This window comes from Dermacentor silvarum, chromosome 1, assembly GCF_013339745.2.
Source record: "Dermacentor silvarum isolate Dsil-2018 chromosome 1, BIME_Dsil_1.4, whole genome shotgun sequence".
In the NCBI taxonomy this organism is placed as follows: Eukaryota; Metazoa; Arthropoda; class Arachnida; order Ixodida; family Ixodidae; genus Dermacentor; species Dermacentor silvarum.
In genome coordinates this window covers 207,769,373-207,790,461 of record NC_051154.1, presented here as the reverse complement: position 1 = coordinate 207,790,461, position 21,089 = coordinate 207,769,373, and the positions used below count along the sequence as shown (strand labels likewise).

General features: G+C 46.5%; 1 protein-coding gene across 1 annotated transcript in view; it reads right to left on the bottom strand.

Annotated features, from left to right (window-relative positions):
• LOC119436701 (SPARC) overlaps positions 1–20,185 on the bottom strand; it is a 37,055-nt gene extending 16,870 nt beyond the window's left edge. Inside the window, exons 1-2 of the mRNA XM_037703667.2 lie at positions 20,043–20,185; positions 4,369–4,439 (exon numbers count right to left, since the gene is read on the bottom strand). Of these exons, the coding sequence (XP_037559595.1) occupies positions 4,369–4,428 (60 nt within the window). The 5' untranslated portion in view covers positions 4,429–4,439; positions 20,043–20,185. The remainder of the gene's footprint in view (positions 1–4,368; positions 4,440–20,042) is intronic.
• Between the last annotated feature and the right edge of the window lie 904 nt (positions 20,186–21,089).

The following is a 21,089-nucleotide window of genomic DNA, read 5'->3' as shown; positions in this document are numbered from 1 at the left end:
ATGTGACAAAGTATGTTGTTAACAGTGATTGGCTGGGCAAGCAGTTTAGTATGCAATTTTCCCTCATACTTAACAAACAAATGCAAAAAAAGCGCTGAAGTGTTGCAGCCTTTTCATCAAGAGATCACGTACAAAAGTAAACATTAAAATGTCCAAAAGGCGAAACTGTCATATGGGGGAAGTGAAAGGGACACGTTGAACACATCAACACAAAGCAGATTTCGCTTTGTCGGGATGCCTCCTCCAGCTGCCCCCAAGCCTACTTATAATTTTTTCTTTTTTGCCACTTCTGGAGAACAAAAGCCAATGCTACCCATTTCACTTTTCCAATTACAGCCCACCTTTTCCTCCTTAAAAAGAAGTAAGGCGAGATCACGGAGTCCTGCTCAGCTCTTGTGTGATATGCACCCCAAAACAACACGGTCAGAAAGCGTGGGCACTGTGCAGCAGCAAGGCCACATTCCAATACAAGGAACATTCCAGTACATGTTCATGAATGCGCTGCTCTCATTGGCAGCAGCTTATGGTATCACTGGGTGACTAATGTGAAAGAGGTTGCTTTTTTTTCTTTTAATCTGCTTCTCATTTGAATTTAGACATGGTTGAATAACTTTCATTTCCACATGCCAATTCTTAAAAATATTTATGCATCAAATTCGGGACCATACAAACAATACACTGTAGCAAAATGATTTACAGTCAGAATTAATGTTACAGGACCTCTTACACAGACAGGAAAAAAAAAAAAAACAGCACCACAAAAAACGAAATGTTTATAGTCTTTTATAGTTACATTACATTTTCAGGAATGAGTAGAAACAGCACAACAGAATGGGACGTAAGAAAGGGACAGACAATGCCATTGCCTGTCGCTTTTTTATGTCCTGTTCTTTTGGCCTGTTTCCGCTCAAGTCATGAATCGACCAGCCTAAGTGCGTACACTTGTGCAGTTCATTTTCAGGATGTATTATTAACCAGTCTAAACCGTAACAACTTGAAAGAAGGACACACGATGTAGGAAGGGCGCAATATTGCAGCCACGAGAGTTCACGGATCATTCAATGGTGATTGGCCATATGGAAATCAGCAGATCCCATCGGGCAAGGTGTGCTTCTCTATGGTGGCAAGCAGTTAAGTGCCCCACCCCAGCAAACCATAAATATCCATTGGACGTACCAAAAAAGACCAAATATCCAAGATATTTAATGACATCTAGTTGACATCTAAAAATGTTCCACTAATACATGACAGTCAAGCACGTCGAATGTCTTTGTGATTTGGACATCTATTGCACATCCAAAGCTTTCGCGCATTGATCATACATTGTGTGTTGTGACTAGATTAACTCACTATACCACAGAAATACAATTGTCTACATAGCCTAACAATGAGATGCTGGGAGATGAAAAGTCACGCTATTGCCTGTTCCAGCACTGTGGCGGGGCATTTACTTTGTTTTTCCCCATCATGTGCACGCTCAAGATCCTACGAGAGGGAGAATGTGTGCCTCAATTGCGAAATATCCATCGGTTCATTTTTAAAAGATTCAACTTGAAGTATTAAAGCCCAGAATTTCAGTTATGACCACATTTATGTTTTTGCAATGTGGTTAGGAGTTGCAATTTTGCCCAACCTCTCTCTGCATACACTGCTGGACCTTACTTCTTTGTGAGGAAGAAAGGGTGGGCTGTAGTTGGAAATGTTAAAAGTGAAATTGGCTTTTATTCTCCAGAAGCGTCAAAAGCCAAAACTTTCGGTTTCGGTTATGTCATTTTTTTCTGACACACAACCACCTTCTCTTTCAGTTATATCTATTAGTACACTGTTAAAAATAGGTAATCTTTAACTTGCCGATATGTTACGACAGATTAGAAAGAAAAAAGAAGCTTGAACTCGCAATATCTTTGACTTCACACCACCACTGATATCAATGCAGCGCGCACCTCCACACAAGTGCAGGGTAATTTTCTGTGCGCGAGCAGCTTAAAATGTGCTTCAAAATGTGTTTCGACATTTGTTCGCTTCACCATGACCCAAGTACGTATATACATGGCAGAACTGTACAGTTGCTTACTGAAATTCAGAGCTGTGCTCCTGATTGCTTTTTGTGGTGCATTTGTTTGCCTTATGGAGCACTTATATAAATGTCCTGAGGGCAACATTTCAGACATATTTGTATCGCTTGGTTTCTAGAGCTCCTCTTCAAGTGTCAGGGATATTTCTCATTTGCAATGCTTATTTCCAAGTATCTAGCAGCGTTGTGTGTTTGACACTTTCGTGGTGTGACAAGCTGCCTGAGCAATTTGCCTATCAAAATGAACATTCCATCTCGGGATTCTGCTTGTATGGATTTTCTTTTAGTATATATTTTTAGAGATAGCTAGAAAGTACTGGCTTTTTAACTTGAATCTCGTGGCACCAGAAGCAGGTGCTGGCATGCAGGTCATGCACTTTTGGTCATTCATTACTATGTGATACTATTACCTCCTTCTAATCAGTTTCAATGTTTTTAAATATAATTGTGACATTGTGACCGCTAGTCATTATCTGAGTGTTAACACCCTTTTCTCATTACCTTTGTTTTAGTGAAGTTGAATTGTCAAGAATTCGTTTTTATTGAAGTTTATTTTTTTTTACATCCACGTTTAACCTGTTTGTATACAGTTAGAACTTGCAATGAATATTTTCATACATGTGCATGGCTGGGTGCCAATTATTTTGGTTCTATAAATTGTATAAATAAAAAGTAATGTTGATATGACATTGTGAGCCTCACTTGTGTGCTTTACCTAGTGCTTACTAAACTCACTTTTTTCATGTAGCCATTGCAGGATTTGTAATAATTCATAATGATCAAAATACGAATCTACGATTTTGTGAGCCAGTTTTCACATTTCAATGAGCACTAGAACTATGTATAAAAAGAAAGATACATCATGAGTGTTTCAATTTATGTTTCGACATTTACATGTTTGCACGTTAACAAAACATTTCAATTAAGCTCACCAGCTACTTGCCGACAACGGTGGTAACTGTGGCAATAATGTGCCTCAGCTGATGTACCATCGCAGACTAATGAAATGCGAACAGTGGAGCGTGTGGCCAAAGCATACCTAAAGGTACAGTGCATGCCATCAGCCAGTCATTGTGCACATGCGTGGGCATGTATGTGGTTCTCGCACAGAGTGCAGCGTTGTGTCCCTACTGCGATAAACGACACCCGTAGTTTGTCTGAAAATTGTTTTTCGCATCCCGCTGCGATAGTGCCATTCCCACCTGGCAGTACACTGTTATGATGGCTAGCACTATCGCAGCACCTGTAGGATGATATATGGCTGGCATGCACCCAGTTTCCTAACGTGTATTGCTTTTATTTAATTGTTTCCACCGTCAAAGCTGCCAGTGTCTATAATCGTAATTTGAATAGCACACAAAATGTATTACACTGGAGGAGCAACAGCAGTGCTAGCCACCTTAACAGTTCGGATCACGGATCCGAACTGTTACTTTTTCAGCTTCCTTCTTTCCACGTGCAGCTAAAGATAGGAACGGCCTTCCCCAACATATCGTCGACATCACCTGTGCATCATCATTCGCTGAAAATTTAAACAACCTTTTCTGTACATAAACACATATGGCATTGTCATTCATGTTTTGCTGACCCCACCCCTTATGTAATACCCCCACGTGGGGTCTTTAAGGAAATAAAATGAAATGAAATGAAACAGTAATCACAGGTAGGAATGGCACTGCAGTGGCAGAGTAAGAATACAAGCTTCAAACAAAATACAGGTGACCTAATCGCAGTAGGACAGGCAGCCCCGCACTCTGTGTCGAAACCACATGAGCGTGCATGTGTACAATCATGGCTGGCCAACGCCGCACACTGTGCTTTCAGTTATGCTTCAGCCACAGGCTCTGGTGTTCGCATTTCATTTGTACTCAATAGTACCTCTGCTGTGGCACTTGCAGGTATGCAGCTCATTATAGCGTGAACAGGAAAGATCCAGCAGTAGATGTTCTATGGACCTCCTGCATCCCTAAAATTAACATCTATTAGAGGTCACTTATGTCCAGCTGCGATATCCTTTCAACGTTAAAGCAATGTGATCTGGATAGGACTTAGATTATCCATGGTACATATTTGTAATGTTATTTGGAGAAATATAGATATTTATATGATGTCTGGAATGTTTAAAACATGATGTTCTATGGACATAAATGGTTAAGTAGTGCTTCTGGACATGGGCTGTCCTAACCAGCACTTCAATCCTTGGGAAAACGCTGTCATCTCCCTCATATTTTAAAAGCATTAATATACTAATAGTAATACTTCCAATTGCAATACGTAAATTATATATTACACACCTTTTTTGCCTCCACTGCCAGGACAAGTCCCACAAGCACCAGGAGAATGAATGCCTTCATGGTGTAAACTCCTGCAAAAAAAGAAAGAAAAAAAAGAGCAATAATTTGTTACTGAACAAAAGCTTTTTTTTTACAAATACTGCAAATGTGTCAAACAGTGCAATATGACAGAAACATGCAGCTTCACAGAGCTAGGCTTTCATGGCAATCCCTCCAGGAACAGGTTGGATCCTGATATAATTTGTATGTATTTGTGAAAGGAGGCCTAACTAAACAACCTGCGAGACGGAGTGCACCACTTCAATAAAAGTTTCTGGATAAACTCTCCATGGAACAAGCTGCAATCTGTAAACTTGCCGAACACTGCAAAAATAGTGCCACAGAAAGGATGTGAATACAGTTCCGTCGTTTGCATTTCTGAATTGCTCTAAACTTGGCCGGAAGAAATCTGGCATGGCTAATACGCAGAAAAGCCAGACATATATATGCACCATGCACGTTGTTATGGGCAGTTCTTCTTTAGCTCCAGACAGACCCACTCATTTTCTTTTTTTTTTTTAAGTCTTTATTTTATTCTTTTTTTTTTTCCCCGCGCTGAGGTCGGCGATTTTCAGCAGCCGGCAGTCGGACTTGGCGGAAGCCGCCGCCGGGAGCGTTTACATTATGCGTTCACGAAAAACAAACCGGCCGCTGAAAGTGCCTCAGTGTCAGCGATTCAGCCGGCAGCTTGGTGAATCCAGAACACAGCTGAGCCAACGGCGGCCACGGCGCGGCCGGGTTGGGTAGGCCGGGTCTCTCTATATTTAGGAGGAGCGTACGGGTGCGGAAGCACCAGTTCGAGCAGCGCGCTGTACGTAGTTCGATGCGCCTTCGCATCAGCTGCTCCCCTTCCTCAATTCCTACGTCTGGGGTTTCGCCGCCGCCATGGAGCGCGCCTCCCCGTCCCCCCACCCTCCGCCGGGCTCGGCATCTTCCATCGGCACATCCGGTCGGCCCGGCAAGGGCATCTGTCCCGTGAAGCGATATACACAACCCGCCCGTCCAGCAGCCGCGGCTGCCCTTCACGCGCTGAGCAAGCACAGAGATTCAGATTATGGCATCGGGTATCGCTAGCGCGTGCAAAAACAAAATAAGAACGAAAAAGAAGAGCGGTAAGAAGAGGGGAGGTTGCTGGCGCGCTCGCGACGCCCGCACGTCGCCGCGCCCGATCGCCTTGGGCCGCGGCCACGCTGTCAGCGCTATGGCCATACGAAACCGCCGTTCGGCAACGCCCCACGTGCGGAGGTGTCAGCGCTTTCTGCCATGGTGTTCCGCGCGTCGGCAGATCGAGTCGCGCGACTGATTTCCCAGGGATAAACGCAACGCACAGCCGGCAGCGAAAGTTTCCGGAGTCGCGAAAAACGAGTTTCCTTGCGACTTGTCCACTCGGTCGGTTCCCAGGCTGCACACAAGCATCCAAGGGATGCCTCATTGTCCCTATTCGGACACATTGGGGACATATGCTAAGGAATATGTACCAGAATGATGCTGAAAAGCTCTCAATAGTAAAACACCCAAAGACGTCCTATGGATGCCTCATTGGGACATTAGACGGACGTCGAATCCGGCATGGGACTTATTTTGGATATTATTAATCATTTGTTTGCTGATGCTATATCTTGTGGTTTTCCAAGCTTGTAACGTGTCATGCTGAGTCACTATGAAACTTCCAATGTTTTGTTGCAACTGTCGGCAATACAACATGTCGATTAATCAGGAGCTATATATAATTAGAAATGTGGTAGACGCACGGACAAGTATTTGCTGATCTTATCGATTCAAATTAAATGCAAATTATTAAAAAATGATAAAGTAAAGATTATCCAGGTCCAACGCAGATTTTTGAATTTATGGGAAGCGAAGCGGTTAATTAAATGCTATAGTACTGTTAATCTTCAGCAACGCGTTTTGGAACAGTAATATTACATGCCTGCCCGGCAAATCAGCAAGGCGCAGGAAACCACTATTACGCGACCCACGTGACCGCGGATTACGCTGTCTCCATGATCGGCCCACATTTCATTACGCCATCTCGGGGTCAGCCCAGTTAACTACTGCACCATTATAGTGCAATCTCGGAGGTCACGGCACTGTCTCCGTTCCAGCACCTGTCGCCAGCACCTAGCTCGGCAAGAAGCCGAGCCGACCGAGCAGACACGCCAAATACCGAGATGCATGCAAATGAATGTATAAGCATGAAGACGTATATTGCCACGGTGGAGATAATTAGGTACCGTTTGTTGTTTCACTTCGTAATTCAGTGTCCCTGTTCTTCGAGTTGCCGATTAGTTCGCCCTTGCTCTGCGATCCCACGGACTAGGTCGAATATTTCTTCAAGTGGGAGGCTTTCTTTCTGAGAAACCCGTACGGGGTTTCCTTTGAAAGCTTCGTGCTACACTTGGGTGGATGGCAATTTTTCCCTTTCATATTTGATTTAAATCGCTGAACTTGCGGGCTACTCCGTGGTTTAACTGACCATTCTCACGAGGCAACGACACATATATGCTCGCAACGCAACACTCGGCTGCTATATTGACAGCGATGGCTCGCAGCAATGAAATTCTGGTTAGTGGTACATTCGAACGGTTCCTACCGCGCTACAACTCGGTTTGCAGCGATGCGGGGCCTTCTCGAGATTGGAACCAGAGAAAAGCCTTCCCCAGCCGAACTTTCAGCTGGCTAAGCTGGTCCCAGAGCAATCGGACGAGCCACGTGATCGGATATTCTGTTAGATCTCGCTCACGCTCCCAGCTCGAAGGTGAGAGAGGAAATTTCAAAATGCTTGCGGCAGCCACCAGTCGTATAGTTTAATTTTCCCTTCCAATTCTTTTCAGTGGCTTCTCTCTGTGGGGTACACGAAGAGCGTGGACTTCGGGAAAGCGGGGTGCGGCGTGGTTCATGGCGGGCTGCTCCGTATAAGACATATCATTGCCCTCCCCTTTGGCTACGGCCCAGGAAAAGGCTAAATATTTCTTTTTTGTTCCAGAGAGTATACGACGCCGAAAGATAGCGCAGGGGCACGCGCAAATTAACAGCAGCAACTTCCGCGCACCCATGGCAGATCCGAATTGCGTGGTGCCTCGAATGCTCATTGCGCCATACAGGCGAGGGCGTCAGCGCCAGAGGGCTATGCGCGGGGTCACGGTAAAGCGCAAACGAAAATCTGCTCGAACGAAGATAGCAAGGCGCGCAGTTCCGCTGAGTACTCGTGTCTCCCCCCCCCCCCCCTCCCCCTCCCCTGAAATGCGGCCGGAGGACAGTGAGGCACCCCTCGCCCGAGGCAGGGCCCCGGAGCGCGCCGGCCGCGGCGGCCCATATGCGTCCCACGGTTCGTGACGTAACTGGGCTTCATATTCGCCGCCTCTTAACGATTGTCCAAGGACGCGCGAGGCGCGACGGAGAGTCCTTGAAAGGGACCGACCGAGGCTCGGCCCCACAACAACGCCCACGCAGCATAGCGCGATACAGACACCCGCCGCGCTGCTTGAAATCGTTTCCAGCGTGTCAACCGAGAACGTCTTCTCATCAGTATCGCTCGGCCTTGCGCTGCATTCGCCGCGAGAGATACGTCGCTGAGGTCCATGGTACAATATTAGGGCATGCAGGCCGGTTCTTGAAGCCTCGAGCACCGCATATGAATATTTTTTCCCCCCATAAACCGTTACGATAATATATGGTTTTAGTTGTTCCCTGCTGGGCTTATCCTTTCCGTAGTGATTTTTCTTCTTCGTTCCAGCTACTGTCTTCAACACTTCGTCATCGTTCCCGCGCAGATACTGTACCGGCTCCGAGCATCTTCGCTTGCGTCAGCTATATGCAACGCCAGTCAGGATTGACCAACGAGAAAACCGTTAACAGAAAAACTGCAGCATCTGCGCATTCAGGATAACACGACGAGACGTAGCATACACGCATGGCGACAACTATGATAGAGTTCTCTGGAACACATTTCGTCAGAGCTGATCGAAGATTTTTTATCTGGAACCTTGCCTCTTTTCTCGTCAGCTATAGTGCCATGCAGTGCAACGGGCGCGGCACAGTGGCTGGATGGCCCGCGGTGCGGCACGCGCGGTGACCGCGGTACCATGGTCCATTCATGCGTATCCGCGCCGAGCACTCTTTAATCTTCCCTTTCGTCGCCAAAGTATAGCTAGCGAACATGTTCCGTTCTATACAGTGCAAGGAAAGCTGCCTACTGTGGTGTCTTGTCTTGAGCGACGTATAGGAGAATCGACGAAATTAGTGCACTTGATGACAACGGAGAAAAAAAAAAAGCGGGGGGGGGGGGGGGGCAACAAATGTTTGTTACAGGCAAAATTCGGGACTTCCTTAATCAAAACGCGCTATTATAAACCACATATACAATGGGTGTTTTTAGAGACAGTTATTAGGTGTGTATAATTAACGCGCAGCGGACCGGGCCCGTTCACGATGTCGAGGTTCCCGCGGCCTTTCAAAAAGCGATGCACGCGCGCGATCAATGATTAAAAAACCGTGGTGGCCCGAACGGACGTTTGTCAACTGCAGCGCAGCCATGTGTATACACAGGCAGGCAGCTGGCGCGCCGGGCCATGGTGGTTACCACAGCCGCCGCGCGCCCTTCTCCGTTCCGCCCGGAAGCGCGGCCATCGAATGGGGACCAGATGCTGCGCCCGGACGACCAGCCGCTCCCGGACAGACGGCCGGCGACGACGACGCCCGCGGTCTCGGTCGCAGAGCGGTTCCTGCTCCGCGCCGGTCGCCTGTCATACGCGCCCATAACTCACGCTGCCGTGAACGGAGCCCTTTCAGGGCGAGCGAGTAGGGAGCGATCTATACGGCGAACGAGAAGGAGGCCTTCTCCGTGCAAAACATCATGCAGACGGCTCGAAGGACGACTGTTCTGCTCCAGACTGTATAGTCGCTTCCGTAGAGCACGGATCAGAAGGGCCGCGAAGGGGGACGGTCATCTTCCCTGTTGAGAACACTTCACTTTCGGTGGAAGTATTCTGAGGAACTGAAAACATAGCGGGTCCCTTTTTATTCGCAATGCGTTTCGACATATATCGCCTCCTACATCAGGACTTCTGATCTATATGCTATATGTGCACACTATATATGCTATGCCGCGTTATCTCATAGGTGAAGGGAGAAGAGAGAGAAAACGCTTCTGAAACTATAAAGTGTGTCGACAACGCAAATACGGCGGTATCCAAGCATGATGATTGAAACCTATATATACATAAGGGAGCGTAAAAATAAAGGTAACCCAAACGAAAGAGAAAGAATCTATGGTCTATGGCTTGATCTTCACCACAGAAAAGAACAATACGCTGATGGCGCCAGAACCAGCGCTGTGAGAGTAAAAATTTAGAAATGATGCGCAACAGCGTAGCCTACTGCATGATGATGACTTGAAGTGTTTGGCAGGTATTTAAAATCTGGGGAGTGTGTTAGGGACGGTACATAAAATTCAGGCAGCATCACTTGTCTCCGACATCTAGCCGCCATGACAAAAGCTGACGAAGAGGGAAATTGAATAGCCGGACCATATATAGCGACGCCTTCGCCAATGAATCTGTCGTTTCGTTATAAGCCATTACGATGTCTACACACCCTAACAAGTCGGATATAAGTCTCTGCAGGTGGCCATGACAAATCTTCACGGACAGTGAAAGAAATTAATTGCTCCTATAGGTTTCAACACTCTCAAAGCCCTCGAGAAGCAATGGAGGGCGTACGCAATGACAGACAATCAGTGACCACTTCTGAATCTGCTGGTGGGTCTAATTCACGGAGTGCTAGACAATACAGCCAAGAATTCCACAAGAAAGATTGGTACAAATGGCGGAAGGCGAACGGAAAGTGACCACTCGAGAACAAGAGAGGACTTGCCAATGCCACACTTCGACCGCACTCCCTAAACTCCTTCCTCGTCGTCTTTTGGCTGTTATGTCGTGTCAGTTGTTTCATACCGTTTTCATATGTCTGTATCGTTTTCATAGGCCTTTGCGCAGAGTTTCCTGCGCGCGATCCGCGACGAAGAGAGGGCGACGCAGTTTCCCATCCAGTGGAGGACAACGATGTGGCCGCCCCACACTCGTGGAGAGCGCATCAACTCGGCGCCGGAGCGCAGAAGGGAGACCGGTTTCAGCAGTTGTATCTATCCGGGGAGCCTGAGCGGACGCAGCATCACATTGTCTCCACGGCCAGCGGCGCGCTGGCTCGGAAGGATGACTTGACGCGACGGCATTCCACGCTCGTCAGAAGCCGCGCGCGCGGACCCCCCCCCCTCGGAGTGACGCCCGCGGGTGCGCGCACGGCTCGTGCACGGCAGGACTGACAGCGTGTGCGTCTGGCTGCACGCGCAAACTGGAGCAGCAACGGCGATGGTTCAGTCGTCGAGGGAACGCGCTGAGCTATACTGATATGGGACGTCGTCCTCATTTCCATTCCACTGATTGCCCCATTCTCCATATGTATACATGATGCATCCTGCTGGGGGCTAATTAGTTCGACAATTCGAACTCACGATAAGAGAGAATGCGGACGGTTGCTGTGTATAAGCTTTAATGCTCTTGCCGAACGCACACGTGGGATTGGGGGGGGGGGGGGTTGTGCCGGGGCGGGCCGCGAAAGAGATCGCCCCGTATCACGGGAGGCGCACTTCCGGGTGCGGGACACCACACTTTCTGGGATCCCGCCAGATGGGACAGCCTTGCGCGACCCCGTCGGCGGCGGGCGCCTCCGAGGCTTCTTTCTTCTTCGGCGCGCGCTCCATCGCGTGGGGGTCTAGCGCAGCGTATAGTCGCGCGCCGTTTGGGCCCACGCTCACCCCGCGAGCTGCTCAGCTACACGCATGCACCGCCGGCACCTGCTGCGACGACGACGCGCGGGCCGGTATAGCTAGCAGCGCCCGAGGCTGGCTTAGCACGACCACGTTGGCGATATGACTAACCCGCGCATGGTCGCGCGACGTATAACCTTAATTACGCTGTGTAGGCGAAGCTCACCGAGGGCGTGAACGATTAATTTATATAAATTCTCGATTTTTACGTTCCAAAACCACGAACTGATTATGAGGCACGTCGTATAGTGGTGGACTCGGGATTAATTTGGCCTCCTATATGGGTTCTTTAACGTGCGCCCAGTGCGCGATACACGAGCGTTTTTTTTTTTTTTTTAATTCCGCCCCCATCGAAATGCGGCCGCGCCGCGGCTGCAGGGTTCGAACCCGCGACCTCGCGATCGGCAGCGCGCGCCGCTGAGCTACCGTGGCGGGTGCACATGGGTTCTGTGGCTGCCCGCAAACACATCATAAATACGATTACGGCTAACTTCAGCGGTGTATGTGAAAACACGCGCATGTCATGCCGCACGCTAAGAGAAGAATTAAGAATTTAGGAGCGTTTCGCAGAATTTCGCAAATGAAGAGAGAGCAACCACAAAGGAAGAGTACCGTCACGTGGTCAGTTTTCCATTACCTTATTGATATTGGTGTCTCGGAATGCGAATATAATAGGGACGTTCCCCTGCAGAGAGCATAATTAAATTCGCATTTGCACACTGCAGCAATGGTGAAAAAAAAAAAGAAGAAGAAGAAGAAGAAGAAGGAACTCGAGTTATAGCGAATCAGTAACGAACACTCTATAAAACATTTTGGCCATACGCTTATTAGGTTAACTAGGTCAATTAGGAGCGCTAACGTCAATTAGGTTGTATTTTCGGTCGGTGTTTCATGCAGTCATTTGTTATCTGCGTGACCCTATAGTATAGTGTCGACGATCTGTGTAGCGAGACGCAGCTGCGTGGTCACTACATACAAGCGTGCCATAGTGGGACGGTCGCCCCATAACAGGCTCAGAGACCTTAGTTTATGCAACCATAGCGGCTTCTTGTACTCTGGACGCTCATCGAGAGAGAGAGGAAGCCGCAGCACCGAGAATCTATGGCCGCAGCCTAGAATCAAATAGCAATTTTCGGACTCGGCGCCGTCAGAATAAAATCGAATACAGTTCCTGATCATAAATGGTACTAGAAGGTGAATGCAGCTTATTCGCGTGGCTATTTCTGTACTCGAAGTCGATCGACTGCACCCCCCCCCCCTTTTTTTTTTTGTTCGTTTCACTTCACGCTGTACAAAGTTGTCAACAGTGTTACATATTTTCGACAGCAGACACAAATCAATGATAATATATATTCATACAATATATCGTCAGCGCTGTTAATACAGCAGCAAGCTGAGCAACACCTCCAAGGAGAGAGAGAGAGAGATAAAAGAAAGAATGCTAGCGCTCCGATATCTGTGCTTGAATTAGCAAAAAAATGAAGATCTAGTGGCGCGAATTTTGACGAGGGCAGTCAGTACTAAATCAGTTTTCTTGTTTTCTTCTTACGACTATACCACTATTTGACGCGCAATAGAAAATGGGCATTCGAATGAAAACGAACGTTCAGGGTCGGTTTCACTAAGTTTTTTGGTCCGCAATAACAGGTGGTAACACGGCCAGCGGCTTTGCTATGGACTCCTCTATCACTGCTTGCCGGTGTCTGTTCTGTGTAACGAGCCTCCATGGCACACGAATGAACCTGAGCCTAGTATCTGCGTATCTGCGTTTCTTTTTTTTTTTTTTTTGTCGGCAAATTATACTCTCTCTCTCTTGCGTTTCTTTCTTTCTTTCTTTCTTTTTTTCCAGCCAACCCTATTGTCAATATACAGAATGGGAGCCTGGTTTCGCAAGTCAATTTATATTACGGGCAAAAGACGCGCCTGCGAGTCGTTTAGGTTCTGTGATGCCCTGGGGAAAAACTATACGTACAATCTCGAGCAATGTTTTGGAGAGCATGGGGTGCCATAAAAAGAAAACAAACAGAGGGAAACTGGTTTCTTGCGTGTTTCTTTTTTTTTTTTTTTTAATCCGAGGCACGCTGCCGGAAATCGAGTTGAAGGACAATGCACGTGCGCGTGTTCGGTCTATATGCACATAGAAATTCCGTCTTGCACGACAGGCGCCAGAAGAAGATCGTATCCCTATACCCCGCATGCGGTCTTCAAACTTTTGCTCGCGGTTGCACACACACACACACACACACACACACACACACACACACACACACACACACACACACACACACACACACACACACACACACACACACACACACATATATATATATATATATATATATATATATATATATATATATATATATATATACAGGGTGTTTCAGTGTACACTTTCAAAAATTGTTAAAGCGTGCCTGTGGCAGATAGCCCAATTCTAGTTAATCAGCTGGTCTACTCGAAGAGGCGGACATTACTTGCACAAAAAATTGACATGCTAATCGACTAAATAACAAAAATTCACTAATTAACTTTTTAACTAATTATCTGATGGCCCATATTGCAATTTACCAATTGTAGCCGTGGAGTTCGCAAGGCGGATACAGTTGGAATTAATTCTCAGGATGACACCAGTATCGAGATATTAATTCCCGAACTTTGCGTAGAAATGCATTGGCGTTCCAGTTAAATTCTTAAAAAAAATGTCGCTTTATGCATTGAAGCACAAAATTAACTGGGACGCCTAATGCATTTCTTCGCAAAGTTCTGGAATTAATATCTCGAAACTGGTGTCATCCTGAGAATTAATTCCAAGTGTATCCGCCTTGCGAACTCCACGGCTAGAATTTGTAAATTGCAATATGGGCCATCAGATAATTAGTTAAAACTTAATTAGTGAATTCTTTTAATTAGTCGATTATGCATGTCAATTTTTTGTGCAAGTAATGTCCGCCTCTTCGAGTAGACCAGCTCATTAACTAGAATTGGGCTATATGTGCCACAGGCAACCTTAAATAAATTCTGAAAGTGTTCGCTGAAACACCATGTATTTATATATATATATATATATATATATATATATATATATATCGTCATAGTACAGTGGCTATGACGTTGCGCTTCTCAGCTGAGCACAAGGTAGCGGGTGCGATCGCGGTAGCGGCATCCGCACTCCGATGAGGGCGAAAAAAAAAAAAAAAAAAAAAAAAAGAAAAAGCGCTCGTGTGCCGTACACTGGGTGCACGTTGAAGAACCCCGAGAGGTCAGAATTGATGCGGAGCCCCCCGCTATACGGCATGCCTCATAATCAGATCGTTGTTTTAGCGTGTAAAACGTCGACATTCAGTTGTTTAGTGGTATACACTGAGCGGACAACGATGGTCCATCTTGTATATATATATATATATATATATATATATATATATATATATATATATATATATATATGGTTGCGGCATATCGAGAATATATATGCACGTGAAGAACCGCTGATCGTGACGGGCTTTCGCTCCCATGCGGACGTCTGACCCGTGGTCATTATACGTTCACGAGGAACCGCAAGACCTGCGGTTCCCGGGTTCTCGTCCTTGTTCTTGTGTCCAAACAACGGTTCGTACCCACTACGGCGGATTGGCCAAGACGCAGGCGGTATTACGAGTGTTCTTATTAAGGTTGTAACCAAAACAGAACTTGGCGCATCAGAGCGTGAGTTCGAGGGCACACCGGTATTTCTTCGACATCTCTTCATACTTACCCTTCTTCATCATCTTCTTCTACTTCTCGTTCCGCATCGACAGATTTTCGAAGGTTCTAGTTCGCAGTAAGCGACCTAAAATTATGTGCAAAGCTAAAAAATAAAATAAAAGCTACGCACTATACAGAGTACCCTGATAAGAGGGCTTTTCTTTCCCTGCATGCAAGGGCGCTGAACCCCATCCAAACCGCATACAGTGAGTTTGCCGAGTACATCGAGCAATCTCTTCAATGCATTTACGTGGAGGTGAAGTACCTTTTATTCTCAATGTTCTATACTTAAAAAGTTCTGTTGCAAGCTAAATAAATAAACGAAAGCAAAAAAAAAAAAAAAGGAAAATCTCAACGGCTTCGACGTGCGTGCTACGCAGTTGTCTCGTGTGTTGCAGTTAATTCGTTTCATATATTGTAACGCTTTTTTTTTTAATCTCCTCTCTTTGAGTTACATCCGAACTGCTTCACTGCAGTCGAGGTCGCTCAAAAGAAAGCCCACAACAGTATCCTTCCGTCTTTTCCTGTCCACATCTTCACTTTCGCCCATCACATATATATACGGAACCGCATTCAGGAAACCAAATACGGACTGGTTGTATCTGTCTTTGAGAATTATAAAAGCTCCCCACAGACCCACGGAAGAACATCGCAGAGCGCCGCGTTAGCTTGAAGAATGTACGCGTGGCTTTCTTACGCATATATCAACGCGACGATGCTTCGCTTGAACGGTCCGATAGTTCCTGCGGCGTAGGACGCCCTTTGCGGGTCCATTCATAGGTGCGTTTAATTAGGACGACGGAAGTAATAAATGCGCCGTGAATGAGCTTCGCGTCCTGTACTCGGCACCGCCGCTGATTTTATAATGATTGCCGTTACACATTTTGTTTACGCAAAAATCAAGCGCACTTTGAAAATCAGCCGTCCAAGGCTGAGGCAAATAGACGCATTTGAGCAACAGTTGCACAGCAGTAAAGCAATAACTTTTATACCTCCGTCATATGGAATTACCACCGAGCCGACCGCATTATTAATTATATAATAATGAGGTTTATTGCAGCGCTACCTCTCTGCCGGATTCTCCGCTATATGCTTAGCGTGATATAGCGGCCAAAACACGGTTTTGGAGGATATATTTTAGTGTATTTAGCATATTTCTGCGCTCACACTTAGCTGATTCTATAGCAGGCGTTGAGCCTCAGGGCAATCTTATAGTATAGATGTTGCGTACAGATGTTATAGCCTAGACGTTGGCAATAGTATAGATGTTGACTCGGATTAAACGACTATTCACACAACTCTTTCCGGCACTTTTTTTTTTTTTTCATCGAAAACACGCAGCACTTTTCGAGAGGTATTCCATAAGCACTTTGCTGTTCACGTTTAAATTACATTGATGTGCCTTTCCTGTGTTTTTACAGCGCCGCTTGCATATCAACTGATGTATTGTCAATCCTTATGCTTGTTTACAACACTTCATCTTTAACATTTTCATTGCCTTTTCTTATTATTATTTTGCGGATCATAGCGGTTTCTAAATGCTGTTTAAGCGGAGTCCTAGCGAGAAAAAATGGCAACACTGGCCTAACGCCCAAAGTGCGGCCATGCACCGCGGCTAGGATTCGATCCCGCGACCTTGTGTCAGAGCATCACGAATCGACTTCGAGATCGTGAGTAAGCACGATCTTAATTTAAATAAAGTTGTTTCTCTCTCTCTCTCGACTTCGGGAAATGTGTTAACAACAGTCAGACCTCATTTTCGAAAGCTCCGTATTTGGAATAAGGACACTTTTACTCGTCATGCGCACTTTGCATGACCTCTCTCTCATGAGTCGTCTCTATCTCTCTTTTCTTTCTTTTTTTTTTTTTAACCTCGTATTTTTACGTTCGTCGCGAAGAGGGACAAACGTCATGTATGGCGAGAAACGTCTTTCACGGAGCCTCTAACCACACCCAGTCTAGGTAACGGTCATATATTTTTCTTTCACCCCATAACTCCCGCCAGCCAAGAGTCCGGGCCGGAATCATTCCAAAATCCACAATGCCGAATATGCCACCTCGTTTTAGAATACCAGGTGAAGTGTCGACCAACCACACCACTTCAACACACGATCGGACCAAGCATACAAGACGACCAATTACATGTAGTAACCAGTTGCTTAATTGAAGAGACAAGCTTAAACAAGCGTCGCAGTTTTGAGCACTTGAATTTGGCGGAAACTACAGCGGAAAACCCGCTGTCGTGTCCCACAGCAGTCTCACAGATGCGCGTGTTCAGACAGCAAAACCAACGCGCAAAGTACTAGTTGCCTCATCTTAACGGCTCCACCAGACGTTCGCAAACGATTTGAACCGGCGTTGCCATGGCTGGATAGCACAGCTTCGAGCTTCGATTGCGAATCATAGAAGTGGTTATTTATCAGGGACATCGATGCCAGGAAATCACCTATGGACGATTTCGCCAGCTTTTCATTGGCCCTACTCCCGGAAGCGCCTTCTCCGAGCCCCCGCGACAATGAAGCGCTTCATGGAGGACTGCAGACGCGAGCATCGCGACAATTAGGTAACCGCAATCTTGAGCGCAAGGTGTTCCTACTTTACAAAACCACCCTTCTAACTCCAGCGTGCACATCGAGCGAGTTGTCTTCACAAGAAAACGAGGGAAGATAACCGACGAAAATTTTGAAAAGCAATTGTTAGTGAAGATAACATGTGAAGGGCTGGCTGCAGAGGACTCAGTGAAAGAGCCAGGTCAGCTCGTTACCGTAGTTGTACAATGTTAATAAAAGATTGGAGGAAGGTAACGTAAAAGTAACCGATGACATTTTAGTAATTGCTCAATTATATTCATGGGTCACTTATTGGTCACAGTAAGTATTTAATTTTTTGAATGAAGTAATTGCAACTGTAATCGGTTACTTTTTTTTTTTTTTCTGTAACGTTAAAAGAGCTGCGTAAGAGTCACTAACAAGTGCATTAATCCTCTGAAAGCGAGATAGAGGTGAGATGGTTGTTGGCCGTGGGCGGGTCCAATCCTACGAATGGCTGCCAGCAATTCTCCGTATACCCACTAATTGATAAACTTTGTTAATAACTTCAGATGCGCGTCGCGACTGCAGAAATGAAGCCAGTCAGTAGACACATGGTTATTCATCAGGGATCCTGAGACTGCGAACACCCTTGCTGAGATATCCGTCCCAGAAATTTTCATACGTGGACGTGACTATCAATGTTACGTATTTAAAAAAAAAAAAAAAAAAAAAGGGGGGCTTCGGGAGGCACTGTGTGGAAGACCACTTTTTCGCCGCAAATATTGGGGAGGTACATCTCTGGTGTTAGTTTCAGGACTCCTACTAAAAGGACGCGCCTATAGAGGAATAATTCGACTGAACATTTACAATCAAATGGGTTTTAATTACGGAATTCTAGTTAATTCACTAATGATAATGACACAATCCCCGCCGTCCCCGATGCCACGAATAGTGTTCTCTGGAAAATCAATAAAGAGCTTCAGATTAGGGGACGCAAGCCGTACCTAAGCGTTGGGGGACGCCAACAGTTCATAGTGGGAGCCCTTGGCGCTCTTTTGTGCTCGCTTTCGGTTCTTTTGTACGCCCGGTGCCTAGCACCCCCCCCCCCCCCCCCCCCCAAACCCCTGAGTGCTGATTGCGCCCCCTAACCGAAAACTCTCTAATGTACCTAATTTTGCCACAATGCCTATAGGAATGCTTCGTAGAAAAACTCGGTATAATTTCAGTTCCGACATGCAGCAATTACGCTGTGAAGTTCCCACTATTCACCCTGCTCCACCTATTATACAAGATTGCTCATTTTACTATAGTGACATCTTGAACTATCCCTGATACATACAGGTCGAATAACAGATGTCCTTGCGCCTATTTTAACAACCATGTAAGCATACGTTTCCTGCGTGAGTCTAGAGGTGCCCACACAAACAAAGAAAAAAAAAAAAAAGGAAAAAAAAAAAGAAAAAAACCCCACCAAGCTGTAATTTTCCATCTTCCGTTATCTCTCTACTCAGCAGTCAGCACTTTTCGCCACAGCGGAAACTCGACACTGGCTGGCATTCATGCTTCGCTCTTTCTCTCACACAGCCAGCTCCCGAGCTACCCTCACCCCTGTACACAAAACTTTTGACGCAAGCCAGACGGTGCGCAAGAAGCCCATCACGAGCTGCGCGTGCATCAAACTTTCAACGCGCGCGCCCTTCCGTCGATCAGCCCAGTTTCGCAGAGCAAGAACTCATCCGTATGTAAAGCGTGCGAACATGATCAAGGTGGAATATTCTAGCGAAAGCCGTGGACAAGCTGTGCAAAACGCTTTGCAAAGCTAGTCCACAGAATGAAAAGAGACACGGAATGTATACATCTGAAAACGCTGCCGGAAATTTCGGTGAACTCCGTTTCAGTGCACGAACTCCGCGCCAAGTGAAGACGGATGTTGTGGCCGGTGAGCGACGCGCGACCTGCAAGAGCGCGAACTTGAATTTGGTGCCGGTCACCGATGGGCGCCGACTTCCGTAAACTTATTTTTGCGCACCTACACGTCTGGTGTTACGTCTGGTTCAGCCACTGGTTGTCGACGAGCGTCCGCGTTTACCGACCTGTATCGATGGATGCACGTATAGACATGACAGCCTGTGTTCCGTGCAGAAAAGAGTGCCCCGGAGAAAATGCCTCTGGGTATCGAATGGTACGTCAAACATTCATCAAACACCGCTTGTCGCGCGAAGCGCAAGTTTCAAATGGGCGTACATTTAACATGTCATACGGCGTTCTCTGACAGGAATAATTTACGAATTCCAGCTCACACTCACGAGTACTTAGAAAGCAATTTTTGAGCACAGAAGAAGGGCAGATACAAGCGATATCCGAAGTGCTCGCGTACGCTACAGCATCTAGGGAAGTTCGCGCAATTGTAACAACTATTTTCCCAACAATATCTTGCATCTGGCACTCACATAGTACCTAGCGTTAGACAATAGTTCCAAAAGTTATCCCCACTGTTGTGCAGAAAGTTTTTCCAGGCAGAAGTTGCACGCACTTACCGTCCCGTACAGCGCTGCCGCAGCTTCCTCCGAACTTTGCCGCACCAAGCGAAGCCCGAGAACTGAAGACACGCACAGTCGGAAGAGTGGAGCCAACTGGGCAGGCCGCACCTTAAGGAACACCCTGCTTTCCCATTGGTTGCGGCAGAATCTGTGTTGTTGCCAGACGTGGCGTTCCGCGTCTCGTCCATCCTCGGTTTCGCTTCGCCCTTTCCCACCGTTCTCCAACTCTTCATCCTCACGAGAAAAGGCTTCTTTTTCTCTCTCCCAGCCTTTCCCTTACTCTGTAGCTTGCCGCTTGCTATGGCTGTCAAGAGCAAAAGAACAGCGGCATCAGAAAAAAAAAAAAAAAAAAGTAAATAAAGAAGTGTATTCGTATGAGACTCAGCATGCGTGGTCCTGACGGGAGGCCGCGGCAGATGGCAAACGGCGGCGAAGCGGAGCCGCGGGGCGGGCGAGTAGGACGGGGAGAAAGGCACATGTCCGAAACGTGAGATGAGCGCCGAAAGCCGAGGGAGTGTCACTTGCCATTCTCGGTGGACTTTGAACAATAATCTTACGCTGTACGCGCTGACCATAGAAAGACGAAAGCGGAGTGCAACCACACTTTGTATTTTCTCTGCGTCAACTCTTTTCATGAACGTATTTAGTTATTGTGACGTTTAATGTTTTAAGGGATCACACAACTTTTGACCCCAGCATCACTGACCTGTAAACCCCGCTTCTTTTTAAAGCAAGCGTACGTTCATTACTAACATCGAGAACATTTTACTTGGGCGCGCAGGGCAGCGTTTACATGTTTACAGTACATTTTATAAAACAAGCATTTCGAAGGCTTCATTTGGTCCATGAATTTCTTCGTTGAACGTTTACTCTGTGTGCCGCGAAAGCCACTTGAAAGTCGGCCCATAATGTCGTGTCACCTTCATTCTTTGTTCTTGTCAACGGACCGCTTTAGTCATACGGGGTAATCATTTTTGAATTTTACGAAACTTTTAAAACTCGCCTGTGGCAGATCGTTAAATTCTTCTCCTTGAAATGAATTAT